This window comes from Pelophylax lessonae (genome assembly GCF_965119305.1).
Source record: "Pelophylax lessonae genome assembly, chromosome: 3".
In the NCBI taxonomy this organism is placed as follows: Eukaryota; Metazoa; Chordata; class Amphibia; order Anura; family Ranidae; genus Pelophylax; species Pelophylax lessonae.
Window position 1 is genome coordinate 332415173 of NC_138770.1, and position 19203 is coordinate 332434375.

At 40.3% G+C, this 19203-nt stretch overlaps 1 protein-coding gene across 1 annotated transcript in view; it reads left to right on the plus strand.

Annotated features, from left to right (window-relative positions):
* Positions 1 to 525: 525 nt before the first annotated feature.
* The window catches only part of GFRAL (GDNF family receptor alpha like), a gene marked incomplete at its 3' end in the record, with an annotated part of 100965 nt that continues 82287 nt past the window's right edge, over positions 526 to 19203 (plus strand). The window contains exons 1-2 of the mRNA XM_082252408.1: positions 526 to 618; positions 5495 to 5629. Coding sequence (XP_082108534.1) covers positions 597 to 618; positions 5495 to 5629 — 157 coding nt within the window. The 5' untranslated portion in view covers positions 526 to 596. The remainder of the gene's footprint in view (positions 619 to 5494; positions 5630 to 19203) is intronic.

The following is a 19203-nucleotide window of genomic DNA, read 5'->3' on the forward strand; positions in this document are numbered from 1 at the left end:
ATCAATTTTTTGCACTCTCCAGTTTTAGTAAATCAACCCCTAAGTTACAAAGAAATGTGGAAATTAATGAATATAAACTATAAAATGTCCTTGCAAAAGGAGGAGCAGAGAGAGCCGGCATAAAACCTGATAAGTAGACACTCAGGGCTGCACTGTGCAATACCATTGCACAGAGCATTTGAGTATAACATGTTTATTAAATAAAAAAAAAAAAAAAATGAAGCTTTACCATTTTAAATATAGTAGAATTGATACCTGACTAGTACCTATAGTTCCAAGTACTTCATCAGTATTCAATTGCCTTTCTGGAAAAGTGTGATTAACTTTGGGAAATGTCAAGTTGAAATAAAAAGACTCCTGATTCCACACTATAACAAGGCTATCAGACTAAATATATAAAAATACAATGCCCTGTGTAGAATTTAGATGAGACTGGTTACACAATGATAATGACTAATGACAGGCAAATAGTTAAAGGTGCTGTGGGCTGGAGCTGTTCTGTGAGAACAGTGCTGAAATCCTATCTCCTCTTTATTTGCTCAAAATCATTAGACACATACACTTCACCAGTGACACTGGCTGCACTCTGGACTGCAATGAGGCACATCAGCTGCACAGGTAACCAGTTTTATCTAACTTGTATATGTGTGTCTCGTTTAATCTGCTCTGGTTGTTCAATTTTAGGAGCTATGAAGCAACTTACTTCAAATTTTTGAGTTAAAGCATGCAACTAAATACATAATATCAGTATGATTCATATTTTGAACTGTTCCAAATAAAGAGTGCACATGTACAGGTACACTTTGGACTGCATAGTGCCTAGTATTTTTCTCCAACTGATAATGAAATAATGAAAAGGCATATTTAGAACATCTCACACTGATATTTTGAGCTATGTAAATAAAGGTCAGAAACAAAGCCTTTTTTCCCCTTCAGCTAAATATAAGAAAAGATAAAGTGATAGCAATTGTTTGTAACTACATTTTTTTAAAAAACAGCTAAAGCAAATTCAAATAACCAATGACAGTAATTTCTCATAAAACTGTTTGTTTGATGTGAATACATTATAGACAGAATTGATAATTTTTTTGTGTTTTTAAAATGTTAATATGAAATAAGTCATTAAATATATACTTTATGTTCATAAATATACTCGTATGGTCCATATAAATAAATGAAGCTTAGAATTATATTATTTACAATTATGTTTTTATTAGTAGTATTTCTGTTTTCTATTTATTTCACAAATTAGGTTTATATAAATTATACATTTATTTGTATATGATACTGGCGTACAATAATGGGGAATACTAAGGGTTTAGACAATTTTACTACAATGATTAGAGGCTTAAAATTTGCACAATGTTTTTTTTTTTCAAATTAATGCATGATTGCGTAAGCATTGTATTTTAATTTCACTATGGTATAAGAGGCAATTACCACCTAAAAATAATATAGTGCATAGGAGCCCTAGCAATGGGGGTTAGGGAAATTCACATGCAGAGGTGTAATGAGCTGAATGTACCTGGGTTCCATTGGGATGCATTTGGTGACTCTATGTTCATATGCAAACCACAAAAAATGAGTATTTTCAATGCTGATACTCAAGGTGTGTTGGGGGGGGGGGGTTCCACAGAACTTGGGGGGATATGTACTAAAGCAAATAAAAAAAATTGTTAGGGAGCAGTGATTTAAATATTGCTTAAGGTAAAGCATTAAAAATGCAAAATTCCTTTCAATAACATGCTCAGGTGATGCCATGAACCTGCCTGTGAAGTGGCACATCCATACAATGTTTACAAAGAAAAATGTAGTTTATATTGAAGCTCCTGGCTGCTTCCTTCTGTTTATATAAAAATGGCAAGATATTCCCTTCATCTTTTTTAGACCCTTATCATAAACCTGCATTTTTAGGGGTTCCTCTTAAAAATGCATACCAGACCTTAATCCTTGAGGGTCTGGTATGGATGTCAAGTAGGACCCCATAGAAAAAAATGCACAGGGTCAGCTCAAATTCTCTACCAGAAGGGTCTGGTATGGATTTTAAGGGGAGACCCTTTCAAAAAAAAGTGTAGGATCCCCCCAAAATCCATACTAGACCCTGATCTGAGCATGTATGAAAGAGGGAGACAAGTGTGTGCAACCTCCTGAACAACACCAGGCCACATGCCCCCAACATGAGGAGCATACCTTGCCAGTTGTGACCCATGTTATGAAGACAAGAGCCCTTTCCCCCAACTCTAGTCTGGTGGGGGGAGTATTATATCCACAGTGTGAATGATTAAGGGGTATCTCTACTCATTTACAAAAAATGTAAAGTAAATATGCCTTAACAAATTTTGACAAGCCCTTTAGTCTTATTCCATCATCAATAACATCATCCAGCAATGTAGACTCATTTTCGTCATGATGAAACCATCCATATTCCCATTACACGTGTTGCTGGAATAGACCCTAAAACAATGAATGCTGCAGCAACCACCAGCTGGAAACTGGAACACACATGATGCAGTGTGGATAAATGCTAGCACACCATGGATCTTCAAGTTAAGTCCAAACAAATTTTTATTTAAGCATAATCATATCACAAGCAAAAGTGTGCCCTTTCAATCGCTTCTTGGAAAACATCAAATGACAAAACGCGTAGGAAAGGGCCAGTAGATGTGACGTCACTACGTACTGACAGCTCGAAGTTCGCAGCCAGAGTCTACTCCTGGAAATTGGCTTGATTCATAAACTAACTGTACAATATACTGGTGTCAGTGAAGACACCTGGAAATGTGAGTTTTCACATATGATTTAATAAATATGATTTTATACAGATTCATACTATGGGAACTTTTTTGTATTTTCCCATAATGTATGGATGTATGGTCAGATGATTCCGTGTCTTTGATATAAAGAGGCAATGCTGGTGCAATATATCAATACTGCAGAGCATCACTCCCAGAGGAAAACGCTTTAATAGCTGGGTTTCCAGCAGATACCTCTGGTGACACTATTTAATTCAGCTGGTGGTGGATTCTTGTAGTGATCTTTTACTGTTTGAAGATTTTCACATAGAGTCTTGCAGACTATTGCAATCTTTCACAGTCACGTAGTTATTGGAAACAATTGACAAGCATTTTGGACTCTATATCACAACAGATTTGTTGTATAAAAGTCGGAGCACTATTTATATGTTTATTATGTGTTTTCTATGTGACTATTCATATATGTGACATTTTGATGGGATATGTTTGTTTCACATCAAATTTCGTGCACATAAGAGGAATATACTGTACGTATAATTGCATATAGCTTTTTTTAGGCAGGTTTTTGGTCGAGACAACTTTTTTTACTATTCATTTATTTCTTATTATTACTTTCCCACTGATATGGTTTTGCACAGTTAAGAATGGCATGAGTGCTGTTTTAAACACTACACACAAGCAAAAGAGTGCAATGTTTTGGAGCCGCACAGGACCGCTTCGTCAGGCTTGTGATCATCATATGCCTGACAAAGGGGCCCTGTGCAGCTCCGAAATGTTGTACTCTTTTGCTTGTGATGTGATCATGCTTCATAAAAAAAGTTTGGACTTAACTTGAAGATCTGTGGTGTGCTGCCTAATATCTGCACTGCATCATGTCAGCCATGATAGATGGTGCCTGCTGACCCACAGATAAAGACATGTAACTATCAATACAATCTGCTCCTGATGACTGCTCACCAGGAATGACAGCTTCATAGCTGAAAGCCTAGCTGCATGACTGCTGCTCTGTGATGCTGTTAATTGGTGGCAACATTCTTTGGTTCTGTGTCGGCTATCTGCTTTTCAGCTAATCACAGCGTCAGCATTCATACCAGCTCAAAATACTTCTACCCCGGGCATTCTATCTATCCTTTTTGAGGTTCAGCTGAGGTTCCCTCCCCCCATGTTTTGGTGACCCCAGTGTCTCTGCTGATCTGGGTAAGGTGGCCCTCTCTACCCACTGGGCTTCCTGGGAGGTGGCAACACACTTTTATGTGGTTTTATTCCCTGAGTACATTGAAGCCTCCAAATACAGTTTGAATATCCTTGCACCTGTTATATGAGCAGCCTTAAAAAATAATTCTTATTTTTGAAACACGTCGGATGTCTCATCTAATTGCTCATTTTGGTAAAGATTTTGGCAACCATTACCACTGTGTTGCCTATGCATCAACTAAAAGATGCTAGTCTATCTTTTTGATATGTAATAATGTACCATTTTTTATATATTTTGTGTTTGATAATTTCCATTGTGTGTTGAGCCCACACTAGTCCCCTATATTCGATTGGAGGATATCCTTCTTTCTGCCCACCAGGAATGAAAGCTCCAATAGCTGAAAGCCAAATGTAAACATGTTCACATTCACATGATCATATTTGTTCTGGCTGTAGGGTCCAGGAGCTGCAAATTGTGGTGAACATTTGTCAGGATAGGACATGTTTACAGGTCGACATGTTTTTTCCTTCAGAGGGTTGGTGGGACAATAATCTGCCTCACAGGATGACATGATTGATTGATTTACATTGTGGGATTTTTTTTTTTTTTTTTACAAAGGACTTGTCAAATGTGTGTGGTGTCTTTATATACCGTTTACTTTTTATTTGAATGAGCAGGGTTAGGCACTCCTTACTTATTCACATGTGGGCAGATATACGGGGGTCCCCTAATTTTAAAAGGGGCTTCCAGATTCCAAAAGGTCTCCTGCCTACAGATTATGACATCCTTCCCATTTTAGGGCATGTGGACGGACATGACTCATCCCCTCCTTTCCTGGTCAGCTTTAGGCACAGATTAGGGTCTAGTGTGTATCTTGGGGGGGGGGGGCTCTTTTCTAGTTGTTTTCAAGGAATTCCCTCTTAAAAACTATTCCAGACCCCATGGATCTGTTATTGAATTTGGGGGATCCCATACTTTTTTTTCTGTGGGATCTCTCTTAAAATCTATACCTAAAAGTGTCTGGTATGATTTTTTTTTTTTTGGGGGGGGGGGGGGTAGTAGTTTTTTTTTTCTTTACAGGAATGGTGGAGTCAACCACCATTTCTGCCCCTTTTCAATTTTAGCTGTCAGCCGGACTGCCAGTTAACTACTAACCAGCCTCAGTGGGAAGTTGTCACATTTAGCAGAGGTAGTAATACTGCTGTTAAATGTATCAAATCCTGCTGCAGTTGGAGGTTTATCTCAGGCCCAACACCAAAACAATTTTAGTGTGACTATTTACTGAACTCCAGATGTAAAATTCAGGCTGAACATGAGTCCCGACCCAAAGCTCATCCCCAATGTAGAGTCAAAAGTCGGTAACAAGAAGTATATTTTTTGTTTTGGTTAACAATATAGAGTTGTAAGTATTACTTTTTCTTGATGATCAAAACAAGAATAGTGTTTACTTATTGTAGTGTTTTACTAAGTATAAGTATAACTGTATAGTATAGTAGTATAACTGTAAAAGTAAAATATATTAATGATTCTGTGGTCTATTTTTCAGCCTTTTTGTTAATTCTTTTAAACCTGTCTGTACTTCAAGCTACACGTTGTAAGAGCCTAAAAGAGAAATGTAGAAATTCCAAGGATGAGTGTGAAGGACTCTGGAATGCAACGCAAACATTTTGTGAATTTTCAGGTACTTCAGTGCCCTAAAAATGTATGCTTTTTTTCAGACCCTTAAAGATTATGACATTTAATATATATCATACACATTTGTAGATGGCCTCCTAAAGATTTATTCAGAGCCTAATAATATTTTCTTCATATTTTTGCAAAAGACATGTCTGTATTTTAAAGTGAATATGTAGTTACACTGAATCTTTTACAATGGCATAATCATGTAATTAGTGGTGCTTGCACATCTCCTTGGTAACCTTTTATAGCACTATAAAATCAAAGGTGCCCTAAAACTCAAAGATTCACTGACCAATAAATTATGACATACAAGAATTGCAAGCATTGACTTCTAAGTTGCACTGCACATTTATTCATATTGAAGTGGCTTTGTGCATCTATAAGACTGTAAAGATCACTAAATAAATAGATAAAGTTGCAAGTTATCAATATTTATTAAAAAGGGAATATACACATAAACTTTAAGCTTTCTTTAAGTTTTATAAAATTACATTGATTTCATATCCCTTTATATTTTCAATTTGTGGTCAAAATCTTTGTTTAACCACTTCAGGACCAGCATGTTACACCCCTTGTCTGTTCAAGCCATTTTTCAGTTTTCATCGCTGTGATATTTAAACTGACAATTACTCCATCATGCAAGATGCAGATTAATTTTCATTGATCTTTCTTTTGGTGGTATTTAACAACCATATGGGTTTTTATATGTTTTTTTTTACTATATAAAAATGTGTATATATATAAATATATATATATATATATATATATATATATAAACCTTACTTTCTAGAATAAAACATATTAAATAAAAATACCAGGAGGATATGAAAATTATCCCTTTTTGGAAATTGGACTCCCAAAGGTATCTCATTTTTCATCACAAGCTTTTGGTAATAAAGGAACATGCTGACACTAAGGTAGTTAACCTCCCTGGCGGTATGATTATGTCAGGAATTACATACCAAAAGCGGTACAATTGTTTTCATGGAAATTTGGCGTTATGTATTATAGGCCTACAATTCTTAGTAATTACTGACTTAAACCTGACCAAAACAAGACTCTAGTAGACATCCCAGATGTGATAAATTTGAAACACAAACGTGAATTATAATTGAATCAATAATATTATTTTATATATATATATATGTGTGTGTGTGCATATATATATATATATATATATATATATATATATATATATATATATATTATGCATATATATATATATATATATATATATATATATATATATATATATATATATATATATATATATATATATATGCATATATATACCGGTATATATATGCGCATATATATATATATATATATATATATATATATATATGCACACACACATATATATATATATATATGCGTATATATATATATGCATATATATATATATATGCATATATATATATATATATATATATATATATATATGTATATATATATATATATATATATATATATATGCATATATATATATATATATATATATATATATATATGCATATATGCATATATATATATATATATATATATATATATATATATATATATATATATATATATATATATAAAATGTGTTTTGTGTTTTGTGCAACTTTTTTTTTTTTTTTTTGAATTTCCCTCCCTAGTTCCGCTCCCATGCAGCATTGCTGCTGCAGGGAACGGAACTAGGAAGTGATCACACCGACGGAGGGACGGAGGAGCGGCGGGACTCTCGGCTGGCGGTCACAGCAATGAGAGATCATCGCTGGATCGCCAGGATAAGGTAAGAGAACACCGCTGCGCTCTCTGCAATCCACCCCGAGCGTGACTCGGGGTTACCGCTCCTGCAATGAAAAATCAACCCCGAGTCACGCTCGGGATTACCGCCAAGGAGGTTAAGAGATAAATTAAGTTGCACTTAGCCTTTAACATTTGCCCACTAAAGCCAAGTGCAAGTATTCTGTTAGTAGTGGAAAAAATTGAAAGCTTGAAATTGCATTGGCAAGATGTTGTGAATAAACCTAAAAAAACTTTTATCCCCATAACAAAACAATCCCACAATCATTGGTGGTCAGTGGCCTTTTATGTATAATCTTTGTTTATTAAAGGTTTTTTAAATAAACCGTTATACAGCATAAAGGACGTGGAAGAACAAGTCACATATAAAAAACAGAGTAGAAAACAAAAGGTTATGATTAGGGTTGAGCGGACACCTAGATGTCCGTGTTCGACGGGTTCGGCCGAACTTTAAAAAAAAGTCCGGGTCCGTGTCCCGGACTTTTACCGAACTTTTCCCGGACACCGAACCCCATTGAAGTCAATGGGGACCCGAACTTTAAGGCACTAAAATGGCTCTAAAACACCAAAGGAAAGGGCTAGAGTGCTGCAAATGGCAGCAAAACGTAATTAAGAGCATGGCAAGTGCTCTGCAAACAAATGTGGATAGGGAAATAACTTAAAACAACAAAAAAAAACAGAAAAATAAAACAATGTTCTTCTTCATCTCTGAAGGACGAGGCCCATATGGAGTAGGAGGGAGGTTGAGGTGGTGGTGGATGTGGCGGTGACATAGGCGTGCGCACAGGGTGTGCTGGGTGTGCCTGGGCACACCCTAATCACTTAGGGCACATAGCATTGCCAGTGAGGAGATGGGAAAGATCTCCCTGGGACCTGCTCTGCTCTATTTCTCCTTGCCTACAGGTACATGGCCCCGATACATTACTCTCCCTGCTGGCAAACACATGCATGTGTATTTCAACTTTGGGGTGCACACCTTAATGCAATAGGCTGCGCACACCTATGGGCGGTGTAGGTGGAAGCGGCGGTGGAGGAGGACCAGGGCCGGATTAACAGCATCATGGGCTTGGTGCTGAGGATTTTGAAGGGCCTTAAGGGCCGTGCCTTGCCATGCACCCAGAGGAGGAAGGGTGCAGCCATGCATGCCTAATTCAACATGGGATGCTGTCTCTGAAGCCCATAAACACATCCATGCATCGCCAACTGTCCCTCCTTGTCCGGCCTTCACGCTGTGTGGGGAGGTTCTGAGGGTGCTGCCTGGGGAAGCGAGCATAGAAGCCAGACTTCTGTGTTTACAAGTGACAGAAGAGCGGTAACAGTGAATATGGCCAACCCGGGGCCTATATAAAAGGTAGGGGCCTGGAGCTGCAGCTCCAATAGCCCCTACATTAATCTGGCCCTGAGGAGGAGGACGAGGTAGCCAACACTGCTTCTTTTCAAAAATTTTAAATGAGGGTACACCCCAAAAGAGTGAGAAAGAGCAAAAATGGAACAATGGGTGGGTAAGGTCGGTATCCATTGCTATTCTGCATAAGGTACGGAAAAGTCCCGTGGGATCCATGCCTGGTTCATTTTAATGAACGTGAGCTTGTCCACATTGTCTCTGGACAGGCGGCTGCGCTTGTCTGTTATAACGCCCCCAGCCATGCTAAATACCCGTTCAGATAATACACTGGCTGCAGGGCACGCCAGCACCTCCAAGGCGTAAAGGGCAAGCTCAGGCCATGTGCCCAATTTGGAGACCCAGAAGTTGAAGGGGGCAGACCCGTCATTCACTACATGTAGGCGTGTGCACACATACTGCTCCACCATGTTGGTAAAATGCTGCCTCCTGCTAAGACGTTCCATCTGAGCTGCTGGTGCTGCTGTTTGTTGTGGCGTGCTGACAAAGCTTTTCCACATTTCGGCCATGCTAACCCTGCCTTCTGAGGTGCTGGCGGTGCCCTGGTTGCGTTGGCGACCTCCTCCTCCTCCTCCTCTGCCTTGTGCTTCCACTGTGGCCCCGCTGTCAGATGGGAATGCCAGCAGCATGGCGTCTACCAGCGTGCGCTTGTACTCGCGCATCTTGCGATCGCGCTCCAGTGAGTGAATTAAGGACAGTACGTTGTCCTTGTAACGGGGATCCAGCAGCGTGGCCACCCAGTAATCAGCACAAGTTAGAATGTGGGCAACTCGGCGGTCGTTGTGGAGACACTGCAGCATGTAATCGCTCATGTGTGCCAGGCTGCCCAGAGGCAACGAAAGGCTGTCCTCTGTGGGAGGTGTATCGTCCGTGTCCTCTGTATCCCCCCAGCCACGCACCAGTGATGGCCATGAGCTGGCCTGGGTGCCACCCTGCTGTGAACATGGTTCCATCTCCTCCTCCAGCTCCTCCTCCTCCTCATCCTCCTCATCCTCCAGAACTGTGCCCCTGCTGGACAATTGCGTCCCTGGCGTTTGCGTGTGCAGGAACCCACCCTCGGAGCCCCTTGCGAATGACTGCCCTGAAAGCCTTGGAAATGTTACCTCTTCATCCTCCTCCTCCTCCTCATCCTGTGCCACATCCTCTTCCATCATCGCCCGAATTGTTTTTTCAAGGAGGCATAGAAGTGGGATAGTTAAGCTGAGAACGGCGTCATTGCCACTGGCCATGTTGGTGGAGTACTCAAAACAGCGCAACAAGGCACACAGGTCTCGCATGGAGGCCCAGTTAAATTAAATAGCGGAATAGAAAATATGATCCAAAAAAAGTGTATGTATATCACACGTACACAACCACACTGGGCCCCAATTACTATTGTTTGTACCCCTAAAAGGCTAGATGAGGAGTAGGGGGAGTATGGAACAGGCAGCACCCTCAAACCTTCAGAAGTATGAGATGAACCCCAACAACTTGGAAAGGTGGATCTCTCTCACACGTACCAACACAGACTATCCCCCAATTTAACTGATCCCCAAAGGTTTTTGATTAAATAGCGGAATAGAAAATATGATCCAAAAAAAGTGTATGTATATCACACGTACACAACCACACTAGGCCCCAATTACTATTGTTTGTACCCCTAAAAGGCTAGATGAGGAGTAGGGGGGGTATGGAACAGGCAGCACCCTCAAACCTTCAGAAGTATGAGATGAACCCCAACAACTTGGAAAGGTGGATCTCTCTCACACGTACCAACACAGACTATCCCCCAATTTAACTGATCCCCAAAGGTTTTTGATTAAATAGCGGAATAGAAAATATGATCCAAAAAAAGTGTATGTATATCACACGTACACAACCACACTAGGCCCCAATTACTATTGTTTGTACCCCTAAAAGGCTAGATGAGGAGTAGGGGGGGTATGGAACAGGCAGCACCCTCAAACCTTCAGAAGTATGAGATGAACCCCAACAACTTGGAAAGGTGGATCTCTCTCACACGTACCAACACAGACTATCCCCCAATTTAACTGATCCCCAAAGGTTTTTGATTAAATAGCGGAATAGAAAATATGATCCAAAAAAAGTGTATGTATATCACACGTACACAACCACACTAGGCCCCAATTACTATTGTTTGTACCCCTAAAAGGCTAGATGAGGAGTAGGGGGAGTATGGAACAGGCAGCACCCTCAAACCTTCAGAAGTATGAGATGAACCCCAACAACTTGGAAAGGTGGATCTCTCTCACACGTACCAACACAGACTATCCCCCAATTTAACTGATCCCCAAAGGTTTTTGATTAAATAGCGGAATAGAAAATATGATCCAAAAAAAGTGTATGTATATCACACGTACACAACCACACTAGGCCCCAATTACTATTGTTTGTACCCCTAAAAGGCTAGATGAGGAGTAGGGGGGGTATGGAACAGGCAGCACCCTCAAACCTTCAGAAGTATGAGATGAACCCCAACAACTTGGAAAGGTGGATCTCTCTCACACGTACCAACACAGACTATCCCCCAATTTAACTGATCCCCAAAGGTTTTTGATTAAATAGCGGAATAGAAAATATGATCCAAAAAAAGTGTATGTATATCACACGTACACAACCACACTAGGCCCCAATTACTATTGTTTGTACCCCTAAAAGGCTAGATGAGGAGTAGGGGGAGTATGGAACAGGCAGCACCCTCAAACCTTCAGAAGTATGAGATGAACCCCAACAACTTGGAAAGGTGGATCTCTCTCACACGTACCAACACAGACTATCCCCCAATTTAACTGATCCCCAAAGGTTTTTGATTAAATAGCGGAATAGAAAATATGATCCAAAAAAAGTGTATGTATATCACACGTACACAACCACACTAGGCCCCAATTACTATTGTTTGTACCCCTAAAAGGCTAGATGAGGAGTAGGGGGGGTATGGAACAGGCAGCACCCTCAAACCTTCAGAAGTATGAGATGAACCCCAACAACTTGGAAAGGTGGATCTCTCTCACACGTACCAACACAGACTATCCCCCAATTTAACTGATCCCCAAAGGTTTTTGATTAAATAGCGGAATAGAAAATATGATCCAAAAAAAGTGTATGTATATCACACGTACACAACCACACTAGGCCCCAATTACTATTGTTTGTACCCCTAAAAGGCTAGATGAGGAGTAGGGGGGGTATGGAACAGGCAGCACCCTCAAACCTTCAGAAGTATGAGATGAACCCCAACAACTTGGAAAGGTGGATCTCTCTCACACGTACCAACACAGACTATCCCCCAATTTAACTGATCCCCAAAGGTTTTTGATTAAATAGCGGAATAGAAAATATGATCCAAAAAAAGTGTATGTATATCACACGTACACAACCACACTAGGCCCCAATTACTATTGTTTGTACCCCTAAAAGGCTAGATGAGGAGTAGGGGGAGTATGGAACAGGCAGCACCCTCAAACCTTCAGAAGTATGAGATGAACCCCAACAACTTGGAAAGGTGGATCTCTCTCACACGTACCAACACAGACTATCCCCCAATTTAACTGATCCCCAAAGGTTTTTGATTAAATAGCGGAATAGAAAATATGATCCAAAAAAAGTGTATGTATATCACACGTACACAACCACACTAGGCCCCAATTACTATTGTTTGTACCCCTAAAAGGCTAGATGAGGAGTAGGGGGGGTATGGAACAGGCAGCACCCTCAAACCTTCAGAAGTATGAGATGAACCCCAACAACTTGGAAAGGTGGATCTCTCTCACACGTACCAACACAGACTATCCCCCAATTTAACTGATCCCCAAAGGTTTTTGATTAAATAGCGGAATAGAAAATATGATCCAAAAAAAGTGTATGTATATCACACGTACACAACCACACTGGGCCCCAATTACTATTGTTTGTACCCCTAAAAGGCTAGATGAGGAGTAGGGGGAGTATGGAACAGGCAGCACCCTCAAACCTTCAGAAGTATGAGATGAACCCCAACAACTTGGAAAGGTGGATCTCTCTCACACGTACCAACACAGACTATCCCCCAATTTAACTGATCCCCAAAGGTTTTTGATTAAATAGCGGAATAGAAAATATGATCCAAAAAAAGTGTATGTATATCACACGTACACAACCACACTGGGCCCCAATTACTATTGTTTGTACCCCTAAAAGGCTAGATGAGGAGTAGGGGGAGTATGGAACAGGCAGCACCCTCAAACCTTCAGAAGTATGAGATGAACCCCAACAACTTGGAAAGGTGGATCTCTCTCACACGTACCAACACAGACTATCCCCCAATTTAACTGATCCCCAAAGGTTTTTGATTAAATAGCGGAATAGAAAATATGATCCAAAAAAAGTGTATGTATATCACACGTACACAACCACACTAGGCCCCAATTACTATTGTTTGTACCCCTAAAAGGCTAGGAGTAGGGGGAGTATGGAACAGGCAGCACCCTCAAACCTTCAGAAGTATGAGATGAACCCCAACAACTTGGAAAGGTGGATCTCTCTCACACGTACCAACACAGACTATCCCCCAATTTAACTGATCCCCAAAGGTTTTTGATTAAATAGCGGAATAGAAAATATGATCCAAAAAAAGTGTATGTATATCACACGTACACAACCACACTAGGCCCCAATTACTATTGTTTGTACCCCTAAAAGGCTAGGAGTAGGGGGAGTATGGAACAGGCAGCACCCTCAAACCTTCAGAAGTATGAGATGAACCCCAACAACTTGGAAAGGTGGATCTCTCTCACACGTACCAACACAGACTATCCCCCAATTTAACTGATCCCCAAAGGTTTTTGATTAAATAGCGGAATAGAAAATATGATCCAAAAAAAGTGTATGTATATCACACGTACACAACCACACTAGGCCCCAATTACTATTGTTTGTACCCCTAAAAGGCTAGATGAGGAGTAGGGGGAGTATGGAACAGGCAGCACCCTCAAATCTTCAGAAGTATGAGATTGTGTTCACTGTACCCCACAAAGATTGAGTTCACTGCACCCCACAATGATTGTGTTCACTGTATCCCACAAAGATTGTGTTCACTGCACCTCACAAAGATTGTGTTCACTGTACCCCCCAAAGATTGTGTTCACTGCACCCCACAAAGATTCTGTTCACTGTACCCCACAAAGATTGTGTTCACTGCACCCTAAAAGGATGTTGTTCACTGCACCCCACAAAGATTGTGTTCACTGCACCCTAAAAGGATGTTGTTCACTGCACCCCAAAAAGATTGTGTTCACTGTACCCCCCCAAAGATTGTGTTCACTGCACCCCACAAAGATTGTGTTCACTGCACCCCAAAAAGATTGTGTTCACTGTACCCCCCAAAGATTGTGTTCACTGCACCCCAAAAAGATTGTGTTCACTGTACCCCCCAAAGATTTTGTTCACTGCACCCCACAAAGATTCTGTTCACTGTACCCCACAAAGATTGTGTTCACTGCACCCCAAAAAGATTGTGTTCACTGTACCCCCCCAAAGATTGTGTTCACTGCACCCCACAAAGATTCTGTTCACTGCACCCCACAAAGGATTTTGTTCACTGCACCCCAAAAAGATTGTGTTCACTGCACCCCAAAAAGGATTTTGATCACTGCACCCCAAAAAGGATGTTGTTCACTGCACCCCAAAAATGATTTTGTTCACTCCACCCCAAAAAGATTGTGTTCACTGCACCCCACAAAGATTGTGTTCACTGCACCCCAAAAAGATTGTGTTCACTGTACCCCCCAAAGATTGTGTTCACTGCACCCCACAAAGATTCTGTTCACTGTACCCCACAAAGATTGTGTTCACTGCACCCCAAAAAGATTGTGTTCACTGCACCCCAAAAAGGATGTTGTTCACTGCACCCCAAAAAGGATGTTGTTCACTCCACCCCAAAAAGATTGTGTTCACTGCACCCCACAAAGATTGTGTTCACTGCACCCCAAAAAGATTGTGTTCACTGCACCCCAAAAATGATTTTGTTCACTGCACCCAAAAAGGATTTTGTTCACTGCACCCCAAAAAGGATGTTGTTCACTCCACCCCAAAAAGATTGTGTTCACTGCACCCCAAAAAGATTGTGTTCACTGCACCCCACAAAGGATTTTGTTCACTGCACCCCAAAAAGATTGTGTTCACTGCACCCCAAAAAGGATGTTGTTCACTGCACCCCAAAAAGGATTTTGTTCACTGCACCCCAAAAAGATTGTGTTCACTGCACCCCACAAAGGATTTTGTTCACTGCACCCCACAAAGATTGTGTTCACTGCACACCAAAAAGGATTGTGTTCACTGCAGCCCAAAAAGATTGTGTTCACTGCAGCCCAAAAAGATTGTGTTCACTGCAGCTCACACACAGAAAAATGGATGTGGATCACTGACACCTGCCTATCTCCAATCCCACACCACACAGCAATATCGATTGTAGTTTGTAGAACACAGTTTCCCTAAAATTCAGCAGACTCTGTCCCTAACAGGATTGAGAAGAGATCGTAGATCAGGATTGAGTGCAGATTCACCCCACCCCCCACACAGCAATATCGATTGTAGTTTGTAGAAGACACTGACCCTATAATTCAGCAGACTCTATCCCTAAAATGCCTACAACTCGCCCTGCCTAAACACTCCGACCTGTCCCTCAATTCTATCCGGACACAAATGGTTTTTTCCTGCCTATCTTTCCCTAATCAGCAGCCAGCACATTGATGTGTGCTCTGTCCCTTAGCTAAGCAGCAGAATGACGCTGCTGCGGCGGCTGCCTCGAACTTATAAAGACTTGGTCACATGCTTCAGACGGCCAATCACAGCTACTAAGACATTTGCAGGCATGGCTGGGATGGCTTAAGGCACACCAGTTAAACGATTGTTGATTGGCTGTTGAAAGCCCGCCATGAAAAGAGCGCCAAAGCATGCAAAACCCGGAAATAAAACGACCGAACACGGATTTTTACCCGAACATACAGTAAAGTGTCCGTGTCCGTGTTCGGGTAAAAAAAATCCAATTATTCGGTACGAACACGAATAATACAGTCCGTGTTCGCTCAACACTAGTTATGATTCAATAATGATGAATAATAAACAGTGGTATCAATTCAGATATCATATGTGAAAAATCTTTAAAAAATCAAATCTGCTTGGAGGAAAAACCCCTACAAAGTATTCTATTGATTATATAAGATCTTTATTATTTACTCTGGTATAACTTAGTAGATATGAACATATATTCGTGAAAATGTTTTGTTACTTTTGTGCGCGCTATGTTGTGAACACATAACAACTGCTGAGTTCTTATGAACATGAATTTGTGAGCAGAAAAAGGTAATCAAAAAGGAAGGGAAAAGACACAAGGAAGAAGAAGAGGATGAAAGAAAAAAAAGGAGGGGGGAACGAGGGAGGGGGAAGTTGATATTTAGGGGTGACCTAGGATTCTGCAATTAGAAGGCTCTAGGATGGGTGAAGAACAACCATCACCTCCTACATATTAGGAGAATGCGTTGGAGGTTCAAAAATATTCCCAATGCAGCCCAGTGACCAGAAGTCCCTCAAGGGGTTTTTCCTTGGCTTGTATCATCTGTTCCATGAACTGGATCTCGCTCATCTCCCAAACCCATTCCACTATAGAAAGGGTGATCTGTTTCATGGTTCATGGTCTTTTTTGTTCATGGTCTTTCCAAATGGATTTGAAGGAACCCGGGAGTATCAATAGAAGGGAGATGCGTATGTCTGGTTGTAATGATGTGTCCATGATCTTATTATTAATCTGGAAGGTAGCCACCAGGGGGCAATAGGCCCAAACAAGCATCATAGTCTCAGGTGCTGTCAGGCAAGATTTCAACTTTTAGGATACAATATTTTTCTTTAGGGTCACCCATTGTTTAGAGGCAGTGTTGTGCAAACAGTCTACAATTCTAGTGAGAGAAGCTGCTTGTAAGTATGTAGTAAAATCTAGGAGGGTGAGGCCTTCTGTAGACTTAGGCTTAGTAATGGTGGATCTAATGATACTGGATATTTTGTGGGCACAAATTAAGACATGTATTGCTTTCCGAAATATGATAAGTGGTTTAATGGTAGGAAGTGGAAAACCTTAAAAAATGTATTATTTGTGACAATAATCCTACCCACTGAGGAGAAGGAGGATTTATTGTATGTTTTGAGAAAATAAAGTGCAGCGCTATAAAATTACAAATAGTGCATAAAATCATTCACATTAAAATGTATAAAATGCACAATAAAAAGCATGTGGATCATAAATCATAAAGTCCTTAAAAGCTGATTTCCAAAGTGAAAAACAGGAATATTTAAAACGACACTGCAAACGTGACTCCCCCTGCTGAGGAAGTCATGCTTATTGACGTAATGCATACGGGGGAAGGAGTCTGATGTCACCCGCAGCTCTCTGAGATCCTGGAACACATGTCTGCACTTTCGCTTTCATCTGGCACTGTGACAGTGCCTTGCTTGTGAGTGATGCTTTATTTTTTACTTTAATAAATGTCCTTAATTAAGCGGAGAGCATTAGATCGTTTTATTTATCTTTTCCGGATTGCCATACACGAGTTTCTGTGAACCTGTTGGATCCTGGATATACAGATCTTCTGGCTGCCTCTGGCTTACTGATACAAAGTGTTGTGACCCCTAGTGGTCGAATACAGGAGGTGAGAGGCTGTATTATCTGTGGTGGAGGAGTCACGTTTGCAGTGTCGTTTTAAATATTCCTGTTTTTCACTTTGGAAATCAGCTTTTAAGGACTTTATGATTTATGATCCACATGCTTTTTATTGTGCATTTTATACATTTTAATGTGAATGATTTTATGCACTATTTGTAATTTTATAGCGCTGCACTTTATTTTCTTTTACTGCATATTATAGGTTTTGGTAGGTTTGACCTATCCTGGTGTACAGCTGCTTACCCATCCATTTGATTTTAAGCGCTGAATTTTTATTTTTATTGTATGTTTTGAGAAGCTACATAACTGAATGGGGAATAGTTCTGTTGCAACAATTTATAGAGATCTCAAGGAATATGGTTTCCTAAATATTTGATGGTGACGGGTTGCTATTTAAATGGAAAAGTATGCGTTATACGGGTTTGAGTGTGTTGAGGCAATAAAACATTAAGGACTTGCATAATGTTAGTAGTAGTCCCCCTCCTCTGCGCTGCTACTGCCGTAAGCCTTACAGCAGTGGCAGCAAAAAAGGTTAAACAATCTCACAAGTACCCCCTCCCCATCATTGCTGGTGATTGGCTCTTTAAATCTCCTTAAAACATTTCCAAGATATTGTGGCTCAGTGCTCCCTGATGTCTAATAAAAGTGGGACCAGCAGTTTTGTGAGCACTGGGCACATAAAACAAATGTAAACAGAATAATATACAATTTCATGCCCCTGCCTTACTACGGGCGCCATCTTCCTATTAAAAGATGATCTTCACCCTGAAAACAAAAAATGTAAAGCCAGCAGCTACAAATACTGTAGCTGCTGACTTTTAATAATAGGACACTATTCCTTGTCCAGGGATCCCTGTCCCCGTCCAGGGATCCACTGCTGTCCTCACCCAAGCCATCTCTTCGGCCGTCTCTGGGTCCAGGAGCTTGTTTACTTTGGGAAGCCAGCTTGTTTACTTTGGGAAGCCAGCTTCTGACTGTGCATGCCGAGCCGCGCTGCGCTTTGTGAATGGTCACGTAGCATCTGGGGACCTGTAATGTGTCCAAGATAGGCTGCAGGGGAAGGAGGGAGGGGGGGGGTCAAAACCAAGTATCCATTCCCCTCAAAAAATACATGCCAAAATTTAAGGGGGGGCTGGGGAGACAGACAAGCAGAACTTCTCCTTTTGGTTTTTTTTCTCATTTTCCTCTTTAATTATATTGTCTGCAAGAAAGTGTTTAACAACAATAAATTATTGAGAGGTTCAAACATGTAACCATCTGAAGCCTGTGTAGATAAACAAATATTTGTCCTAACAACATTACCATTTTGAGTAAAAATAACTAAATGTTTTCATATACATTGCAGTCATATTTTAACACATAGGGGTTGATTTACCTTTAAAAGTAGGCAACCATTGTAAATATATTTACCGAACATTAGCATGGTTTAATAAGTATACTGTAAATAGCCTAACTATTCACCACTTGGTCAATGTAAACAAAATTAACTCTTCTTCAGAAATGTCAAGATTAACTGATTGCAGTTTATGCACAAAAGAACAATCATTTTTATCCCCTAATGCAAAACTTAAATTTCTAGATACAAGGGATGATTTACTAAAGACAAACACCTTGCAAAGGAATTTTCTCCAGTGGTTATTGAATGTGGTAAAATATAACTTTGCAAAGAAAACACATTTCTTGCTTGCACATG